This window comes from Nuphar pumila, chromosome 16 (genome assembly GCF_984573655.1).
Source record: "Nuphar pumila chromosome 16, dmNupPumi1.hap1.1, whole genome shotgun sequence".
Lineage (NCBI taxonomy): Eukaryota > Viridiplantae > Streptophyta > Magnoliopsida > Nymphaeales > Nymphaeaceae > Nuphar > Nuphar pumila.
Window position 1 is genome coordinate 5707011 of NC_143264.1, and position 10713 is coordinate 5717723.

At 37.4% G+C, this 10713-nt stretch overlaps 1 protein-coding gene across 1 annotated transcript; it reads left to right on the top strand.

Annotated features, from left to right (window-relative positions):
- The first annotated feature begins 430 nt into the window (after positions 1-430).
- Positions 431-2532, top strand: LOC149812778 (transcription factor MYB1R1-like). Its single transcript, XM_089991662.1, has 3 exons — positions 431-782; positions 915-1123; positions 1952-2532. Exons 1-3 carry the CDS (start codon positions 536-538, stop codon positions 2327-2329), a joined length of 834 nt encoding a protein of 277 aa, XP_089847788.1. The 5' UTR covers positions 431-535; the 3' UTR covers positions 2330-2532.
- The last annotated feature ends 8181 nt before the right edge of the window (positions 2533-10713 follow it).

A 10713-nucleotide genomic window follows, 5' to 3' on the forward strand; every position in this document is an offset into this window, starting at 1 on the left:
ACACTCACATGCACACATGCTTCACCAAAATAGAAGATAAAAAAATATACCAAAGAAATAATAAAGTGAAAAGAACACATAGAACATGGTGTAAAAAGATTCTAAAGTAAACCAATGAAAGGGAACATTGCCACCTCTTGATTGGTCGCTTTCCTTATCCATCCAACCACATCCATACTAAAAAAATCGACTAAATAAAAAAAAATCCAAAATAAAGTCAAGGAGATCCATTGAAACAAATAGCAGCCAGTGACGTGGGAAAGATCACCAATGTAAAAATTAAAAATTAAAAAATAAAAAATAAAAAATAAAAAATAAAAAATAAAAATAGAAAAACAGATGGAATATGCTAAGCCGACGGTGGAGGTCGACTCCTTCCTCCACCAATCCTTTCTAGCATAATATAGCCTCTCAATCCAATCAAATCAAATAGGAAAAATAGAGGAAGGGTCATTTGCAACCTTGTCATAAAAGGCCGAGAGCTCTTCCATTTCCTATCAACATTGTTGCCGCTACTACTACCACCACCACCACCATGTCTTCTCATACTTGCTCGCAGTGCGGCCACAATGGCCACAACTCCCGAACATGTACAGAAAATGGCTTCATGCTTTTCGGGGTGCGTGTGGTGACCGACGGATCGATCCGCAAGTGTGTTAGTATGAACAACCTGTCACAGTACGAGCACGCAGATCAACACCAACAGAATTTAGATGCCACAGCCTCCGGCTACACGTCCGATGACATCAATGTGGCTGGAAGATCTCGGGAAAGAAAGAGAGGTACAGGCAGTCTCAATAATATCTAATCATTTCTTTTCGTTTTTTTTTGATAAAATCTGATCATTTCTGCTTATATCTCACCTTCAATTTATAGATCTTGATGGCATGAAAAGTATGGTATGATTTTTGCAGGAGTGCCATGGACAGAAGAAGAGCACAGGCTCTTTCTTCTTGGATTGCAGAGGGTTGGAAAAGGAGATTGGAGGGGAATTTCTAGAAACTTTGTCAAGACCAGGACCCCAACTCAGGTGGCTAGTCATGCGCAGAAGTATTTTATCCGGCGTAATAATCTTAACCGTAGGAGACGGCGATCTAGCCTTTTTGATATCACCACAGATACAGTGAGTATTTCCACATGATTTTTATCAAATTTACCTTTGGCCATGTTCAATATTGTTTAGATGATCTATTAATTTCAATCTTGAAATTGCATGGTCATTATGGTGAAGCTATGATTTTTACTGGAGTAAATGACTTGTAGTTTCCAAGGTTGCATCATGATTGATTAGGCGAGTTGAGCATGAGTTCTTAATTTAGTGTCTGAAATGACCCAGATTTGTGGGGATCTGCTTATTAATTGACAAAGGACGTCTTCAAGATTGATGGTATGAACTATAAGATCATCAAAGTTTCAATGGCGGAGTCTAGAATTAAACCTTGAGAATTGTTGTTCTCGTTTTTTATGGTCCAAGGAAAAAAAAGAATCCCCATCCCCCCTACTGCACATTGGCTGGCCTCCAGTTGGTAAAACCCTTTGAGGTCCCCTGCCCGCTGAGTATACCCAGCTTCGACCTTGAGGCAAGTTCGAACTTGTGACATCTGGTCAACTTGGTGACATTCACAAGTCGCCCCTACCAAATGAGCGGAGCCCTTGTGGGCTGAGAATTGCTGATCTTGATCTTTAGCGATGTGTGTGTTCGTGTGATCAATACTGTTTCTGATCAGTGATGAAATCCCAGAAGTTGGTGATGTAAATTTATAATCAAATACAAATCTGCAGATGTTTACTGGTCTTTATAATTCAAAATCTTTTCATCCCTACAATCATGAGTTTATGATTCATCTAAAAATTGTTTGGTTAGCTTGAGTTCGAGTACACGTTATCATTCCTCTGTTTTCCATGATAATTACTGTTCGAGTTGGTTGATGTTACATAAAATGTTTTGCAGCTCCCCTGTTTTCCTGTGGAAGAGGAACCAAATATGGATCAGAACAACCCGAGTCATAAGCCGGGGTCTGATAGCTTGGATCTCTCATTGGAGAGCTTGCCAGTTTCTCCAACCCCCATGGTGTTGGATGAAGAAACTGTAAATGCATCAAGCCAACCAGGGGAATCCGTGGAAGCAAAGATTGTGAAGCCTGTTCCTGTGTTTGCAAGTGTGCCTCTCGGAATGATGAATTCTGATCCTGGGTTCGGTATGTCACCGTCACCATTGTCGGCGAAACTTTCTGATCAACATAATGCCAGACATTCTGCTTTTCAGACAATGGCAAGCCTCAGGAGTGGAGATCTGGATAACAAAAGCAGCATTATCAGTGTGGCCTGAGAGAGATTATGCAAGAGATATAAGGCAGAAAATAGGGGCCCTGCTCCACTTTTCTCACAAGGTTCTAGTCTAGTTATTAATTCTTTGAATGTATTTCAATGCCTATTTTATAAGACATATATGTAAATATGTATGCATGTGTGGCTTTGACTCTATAATATGCTCATAGATAATAACATATATGCTAAGAATATTTTCTCCCATTGGTATGTCATTTAATTTTTCCTCATGAGAGAGTTTTATTTTATTAATTTTACATGCGAAAGTGGACCGCATGATGCATGATAAATATGTTTGAATTTAAGGGACCAATTTGAACATGTCCTATGGGAATAGCACTCAATCAATGTTGCTTGAGGACCACTGTAAGTGCAAGATTCAGGCCACTTTCTCTCACTGAGGAAATGTTGCATTTGCAGTTTCTCATCAATGGTTTTCTGTCTTTTGTAGAACTGGCAGGCCTATTGGTACGTCGTCATGGGACACAATATGGAATCCTATAATCTAATCCACACTCAATCACCAAATCAAGTTGCAGATGCACTAGTGCCTGAAATATGTCAGTCCATTTCACAAGATATGTATTTATGCAAGTGCCCACAAAATCTGTATAATAATGCATACATGATATTGGGATCATGTGCAATTGCTCCTAAATCAGATATTTTCTATCATCTGATATCAGGCCAATATTTAATATTGGTATGGTTAGACTAATAATGTTCTTAATCATAGAGTTGACAAGTCCTGTAAGCTCAAAGATAATGTTATCCCGTTCGCCTATCCTTTTCATGAGAGCTATTAAGAATGTTTCCCTACGTTTAGTTAGTTCTTGTGGTTTGTCACTTTCCTGCGAGTTTTTTTTTTGTGTAATGGAGAAAAACAACCGCGCGCTACGTAGGGCTGGTAAAGAAGCCAAACAAGCCGAGCTTAAAGTGTTCAAACTTAGCTCATTCTTGTGGTGAGCCAAGCTGAGTTCAAGCTCATAATGAGCCCGAGTTAAAAGAGCCAAGTTTGAGCTGGCTTGCTTACAGAAAAAATATGTTGTTTTAGAGCTGGAAGACATAACATTACAAAAAAAATGCATTGTTTCAAAGCTAGAAGTGAGTGATAAGATTTTACCACTAAACCTATTTTTTGCAAGCCAAATAGTCAACCATACGTTTTATACTATTTGATGTAAAATATATCTAAAATATATTTTTTACTACATAACAAGCACGTAGAAGTCGAACTGAGCCGAGTACCTATTGTTCATGTTTAGCTTGCTAAGCCTATTTTATGAGTTTGAACGAGATCTTTATGAGCCAGCCACTAGCTGCTTGGCTTGTTTCCCAGCCAGACATCCTGTTATGAAACTAAAGGTGCTGTGTTGACGGTGAGCCTGTTTTGGTGTGAGTAATGCCTTCCTGAACACCAGATATAGTTTTCCATCGGCGTCGACCTTGCAACAAAAGAACATGCACCCTGGATATCGAACTCGCGATTTTTTGTTCAAGCTGAAAGCCTTAAGCAGACCCAGATAGCCAGGTACGTGAAGCTCTTGTGAGCCTGTGAGGTTCCTTTCAACTGGTTGTTGACTAGAAGCAGAAAATGAACTTCGTTTGAGAAAACTTTTAAGCAATTGTAGCTCAGCTATCCAAAAAATCATTTGCCCAGAAATTTTCATTATGTTTTCTAGTTTCCAATAGTTTTGTTCTTGTCTGCATTTATCATTTTACAGAAGAAAATCAGTATATATTATGAAGGGAAGGAATCACCCTTCTATGATTTGGCAGCTTCACTAGAATGTTGAAGGTCAAAAAGGCTTTAATTTGGAGCACACAGTTTTTTGAAAGATCTACTGACAAATGATGGAGTGCAAGTCATCATCGAGGGTAATTATGTTATAAAAAAGAATTTAAATAAGCATAGGAACTTGAGTATTCTAATGGATAAAAATGGAGCAAGTTGAGATTAAATATGTGAAACTAGAGAAGAAACTAACAAAGATTGTAGTCGACAAGTTTAGAAAAGTACTGTTTTGGTCCCACAGAGAAACACCATAGTTTTTTTTTTTATATTTTACACAGAGAAACCGCCCCAAGGATGAAAGACACCGCTGGCTCTGCTTGGAGTACTTATTATCACTATCCTGTCAGCGGCGCTGGTTCTACCTGATGTACTTACGATCACTGTCCTGTCAGTGTAAAACTCCGTGGGCATATCCCAATATTTAACAAAGAAAACCCTAATTAGAGCTCGGGAGAAATTGATGCGATATATATATATATATAACCCACCACAAACAATTAAACTCTTTGACTGTTCTTCTTTCCTACCATGTCAACTAGGGATGGCAGTGGACCGGGGGAAAGCGGGGCCCCGCCCTGTCTCGCCCCATTTGGACCGGGGATGAAGGGTATGAAACGGGGATGGAGGCGGGGGTGGAGGATAAAATCCATCCCCGCCGCGGAGGCGGGGCGGGGGTGGACGTGCACTTTTCCCCGCCCCGCCCCGTCCCCGCCATGATCCCGGCCTAATCCCCGCCCCAACCCCACCCCGACCACTTTTCCCCGCAATATCCCCGCCCTGCCTCATCCCCGTTTGGACCGGGGATGAAGGGTATGAAACGGGGATGGAGGCGGGGGTTGAGGATAAAATCCATCCCCGCCGCGGAGGCGGGGTGGGGGTGGAGGATAAAATTTTGAGGCGGGGGTGGAAACCTTGTCCCCCGCCCCGCCCCGCCCCACTGCCATCCCTAATGTCAACGGGTCGATTTTGGTTCGGACCCAGGTAGAACCAGACCTGACCCCAATTTTCGGGTATGGTAGTGGGTCTAGACTCGACTCTAATAGGACCCACCATAAGAGAAACCATATTCGGACCCGATAAAAACTACATGAACCAGACCCGATAAGAACTACATGAACCAGACCCGGTAAAACCATATGTTTTATCATTTTTATATTAGAAAATTTCAGGTCTTAATCAGAACTCTGGTCGGGCCTGGTTCTGGTATAAAATTTCACAACTGTATTAATCGGACCTTTGGATCCAGACTCATGTCTTAATTGGGTATTCTTATTTATCGCCATACCCAGACCCTTTAAGGTTTGGTTTGAGTCAGGTCCGGGTAAACCAGCGCCGCCTTGAGGCAAGGATGCACACCACAGATATTGAACTCTTGACGTCCTTCCACTTGAACGCCTTGAGCCAATTCAGTAGTCAGGTACACAAAACACTTGTAGGTGAAATATCACAGGTCTTCAAAGACTCATTTTTACTTAGGAAGATTTTTTTTAGCATTTATCATCTAAAGCTTCTCGAAGAGTTTCATGAAAGATGTGACTCGCCTATTTTAAAATGAACCAAAGGCCTGATGCACATGACAATATTTTAGTGGTAAGAACAGGGATGAAGATTTCCTCACACTTGAATCATTGCCTTTAACAGTTCCACAGGTTAATTTTCTTTTCACTAAATAATTAAGTCCATATTGGTATATAAGAACTGCATCTATACAAACCACAGCATGAACCATCATTGTTTGAACTCTTTTGGACTTTCTCTCTCTTTTTTTTTTTAGTAATTTAACCATAATGATGTGTTTAAGATGCTTGATTTTGTAGGTATCGGCTCTTGGATTGACCGATTATGACACATGAGTAGGTTTTTCAGTTTAAAAAAATCAACCATTTCAAAATTTTAGTGACATACAAGCCTCAAAAAATTTATATTTATTTATCGAATGAAACACAATCGAGGTGGCAACATAGTGACAAATATCACAAGATTTATGAAAATCTCATGATAATATCGTGAGAAAATGCCTAAAAGTTTAAACTTTCTTGTAAGATTTTCAAAATATTGCGAGATTTATGAAAAACATAAATATCGTGATTTAAACGTGATATTTATGTTTTAAACAACTATTTATCATGAAAAACTGTGTATTTTTATTTTTAAATATTTTTTATTAATATTTTTGTTGTGATTTTTTTATATTTTTTAATTTATTTTTTTATTGCCGAGATGTTGCCAAAAAATGCAAGCTTTATGAAAATTTTTCAATTTCTTGCAAGTTTTTGAAAAACAAGATTTTTGCGGAAAAAACGTTTGTCACTATGGGTGTCAATTCTTAAAAAAAAGAACCATGCCAAATGCATCTATAGTCAACGGGTCTGGTTGAAACCAGACTGGACCAGATTTTTGGGTATGGTATCGGGTTCGGACTTAGGTTTAATAGGGTCTACTATATGAAAAATCATACCCGAAACCGATAAGAACTACATGGACCAAACCCTGTAAAATCATATTTTTTATCATTTTTACATTGAAAAATCATAGGTCTTAATCGGAACTTGGGTTGGGTCCAATATAAAATTTCACAAACTATACCTGTGGGTTCATGTATAAATCGGACCTTCAGGTCCAGGCCCGAGTCTTAATCGGGTCTTCTTATTTATCACCATACCTGGACCCTATAGGGTTTGGTTCGGGTCGGGATGGGTCCATGTAAACCAGGCCCGTTAAATCCTCTAATCTATGGTGGGTTGAAACATATCAATTTTTCATGTTAATTTTATTTACTAACATGAGAAGACATCATTTAACTTTCGGTGTAAGACCAATAATGCCCTTAATGGAGATCTTTTCCAAAAGGAATCACTCGTAACCAAAGTCACAAAGATCTCAATATTTTTAAATAGTGATTTTTAGTGTGATACTCTCAATAATTGTTGCTTTTGCCACTCAAACATGATATTTTTAAACTTATTTAAAAGTTAATGCATTGTTTTAATGATCTGAGCAATAAGATTTTTTTAACTCTAAACTTATTGCTTGCAAGCTCAACACTTAAACCATATCTGATCCATGATATAAAATATATATAATATATCAATTACTAGTTAATGAGATTATATGAGTCGAGTCAAGCTGAAAACCTACTCTTCGCATTGGGTTTGCTGAGCCTATTTTACGAGTTTGAACGAGCTCTTTACGTGCCGAACACAAGCTTAAGTATGATCAAGCATCTCATCTCACCCTATGGTGGATGAGAGGAGCTTTATTAACACTCAATAGGTGTAACGACCCCAATTCATACACCTTAAAAAAATAGGATTTTTTTTAAACAAGTGAGAAAACAATCTGAGAGATCTGGGGCCTTTACAGTTAAACACATTCACCACCACAAGGGATCTTATATTCATCTTTCATACCAAACCATGATCAAACCAAACTTCATTTATTCAAATGTAAATAGTCTGAGACATAATTAATTAAAAGTAAAGAAAGCAAAAGGAAAGAGCCACGCCATCCAAAGAATCTGCCATGTAGTCGTGTAGTATCCTTGTGACTCTTCTCAAAAGCAAGTCCTCCCCACTAAGCATTTGAAGCTGCGAAAAATATAAAAAGTAGGGTGTCAGAATCTAAAAAATCTTGCGTACAGGTCCCTCTAATGAATCAAATAAGAACAAAGAACATAAATAAGATTCAAGCAATATTTTAGAGGAACATAAATATAACAAATTCATAATTCAATTAATCCTTCAAGCAACAGGGAACAATTATTATACCTGAGAAAACAATTGAATAACAACTAAAATCATAAACTAAGCATTAAAGATATTTAACATGCATTAAGGAACAACATCATGCATTCATCAATATATCATAATTAAGGGAACAAGTAAATATGCATGATCTAATGCATAACAGAAATATGCATGATTTTAATGCAATGCATGCATAATTTATTGTCTTAAATTAAGTTTTATTTTATATGCATGTCCCTATTAAGATACACACACTTTTACGTTCCACTTTACATTACCCTCGCCCGTGGATACTCAAAACGAGTAAAATCCTTAAGGTCAAGTTAGGTTCTTAGGGTAACTTAGTAAAAAAATTTATATTTTATTATTGGGTTCCAAACTTAGTCCTCGACCGATATCAGGAAACAACACCATCCATCAGAATATTAGAAAACAACATCTAATGTCAGGAACATCAACATTCACAAGTGTCATTTTTTTTGGTATACCAAAACAATAATTGTGTCTACACACCAACCCCATGCAAAGTGACAGTCTCTTCCTAAAATTGTGGCCAAGAGAAAAACCTCAATATCGGGTTTAAGGGCAACAACAACGCATACATAGTTTTAGTATCCTCACAGTTTTCTCAAAACCGTAATATCTTAGATTCCCGTACTAAAGAAGGGACATCAAGAAAACATAAATTACACTGTTTTTTACTTTTTTATCTTGTTATTCATTCATCTCTTTTCATTTGCAAATCAACTTTCAGAATTAATAACACAAGCTTGCAAATCAACTTGCAAATATAAGCTCGCAAATCAGCATGCACAACTCTTCATGGTCTACCACTCGTGGCAATAACAGAACAGTGCAATTAAAGCTATAATATCAAACATAATATTTGTAATACATAAACAAGTAAGGCAAGGAGCACACTGGCTCAAGGCATCCACTACCTATGATTATCCATCTTGATCATATATGCATTCATATGCAAAAATTTTAAGGAACATGCCAATGCATTCTTTTCATATCACATGTCTTTCAATGTAAAATCATTTACGTCAATTCAGAGATATGCTTGAAACAACAATAATATTCATATGCATGCATACGAGTTCTTATAACCATGTAAGTTGAATGCTTTCATTTAATTCACATGTTCATATCAAATGCATGCTTTCATTTAGAACTCCTCTTCACATATCACCTATGAATACTTATGCAAGTAGGTTCACGCAATAGCGTGTCTGATTCATATACCCAAGAAGCAGACTATGCATATAACACTTGATGATGCATGAGGGAAAACTCATTATTTTAGCATGCTTAACTAAGTCTGTTTCTATTAGTGACTTTTGGAAACTTAGGTGGCAATACAAGAATCTTCTATCCTTCAGCATACATAAGTCTGGTGCAAATAATGAAAAATCTAGAAACTTAATTACATAGTTGTACATTTTCATTTTATAAATAAACTTGCACCATAAACAAAACTTGGAATGACATAATGCCTATGCATATCATAACCATCCAAATCATGTGGAAAGTGCCATTCTTAGCATATAATGAAATCAAATTACCTACACTGAACCAAATCTGAAAGTTTGCATATATGACCGAATATTTATATATACATATATATAGGGATTAGTCCAACACCCAGCCGACTGGTTCGATTAACAACAATTATTGTCAATGTAACGGGAATTGGGTCAAGTGTGCACTTGTTATAAACTTATAATAGAGCAAAACCAATGCAGCTATGTCTGATATTAAAAAGGTTAGGTGATATACCTACACAACCATTACAACCAAGTCTTTTAACACTTAAAAGACTAAATTAACAAGGGGAATTTCAGTAACCTAAGGAAAAGAAAAGGAAAGAATACGCCAGTTTGAATTACACACCAACATAAGCCAAATGGCGAAAATCATGCACAAAGATTCGTTGATGATCTTTAGTAAATAAGTGATATGATACATCTAAAAACAATCAATTTGGTGACCCTCCTTACAAGCATAAGAGTCCATAAGTCTTTTAGGAATAAGGAAATATTCCACCAAACACAAAATAAGGTAGCATCAATTTGGGTTTAGAATAACAATTGTGAACATGTTGAAAGTTGGCACCAAGAAACAAAAGGCACCCGCATGATGCAAGACAAAAAAAAGTGTTAGTAATAACCTGATGTCAGGAAGCAAAGCAATGAGACATCTGATAACTTTGCATCGTTAAGGCATCAAAGACAACTTCCTAGAATTTGTGGATAGCATGCCATACATGATGTAATTGTACCAACATAGGATACTTAACTAATTACTAGCATCAAACACATCACCCATTTACCTAAGTAATTGAAAATTTCTCTCCATGTATTATGTTCCACCAGTTATGACATGATAATACTACAGACACATGCACTTAGACAGCACAGAAAAATGAATAATGACCTCACACAACACATAAAAGAATAACTAGAACACCAAGGATAATGGATGAGACACTTCTATGAACAATAAACACAAGTGAAAACATATTTCCCTCAACAAGCAGAAAGCAACAAGCATCAATCTGTGATGCTGTAAGCAAAAAATTCTGAATCATACAGGGAGATGCCAGGCAGTACAGTACAAAACTTATGAAAATGCCATTCTTCTATCAACTCTAGAAGGTGAAAACCAGAGGACACAAGAATACAACATACTCCTCGACTCTACCCAACTATTGCATGGGATACAAATCTATGTTCTCAATCTTATTCGAAATCAAAAGAGAACTCGTACCTCCGAACCGATGCTTGGGGGCTACGGCTGTTGCGAGAAGAAGAGTGCTTCCACCGACCTCGACTGTGCCGA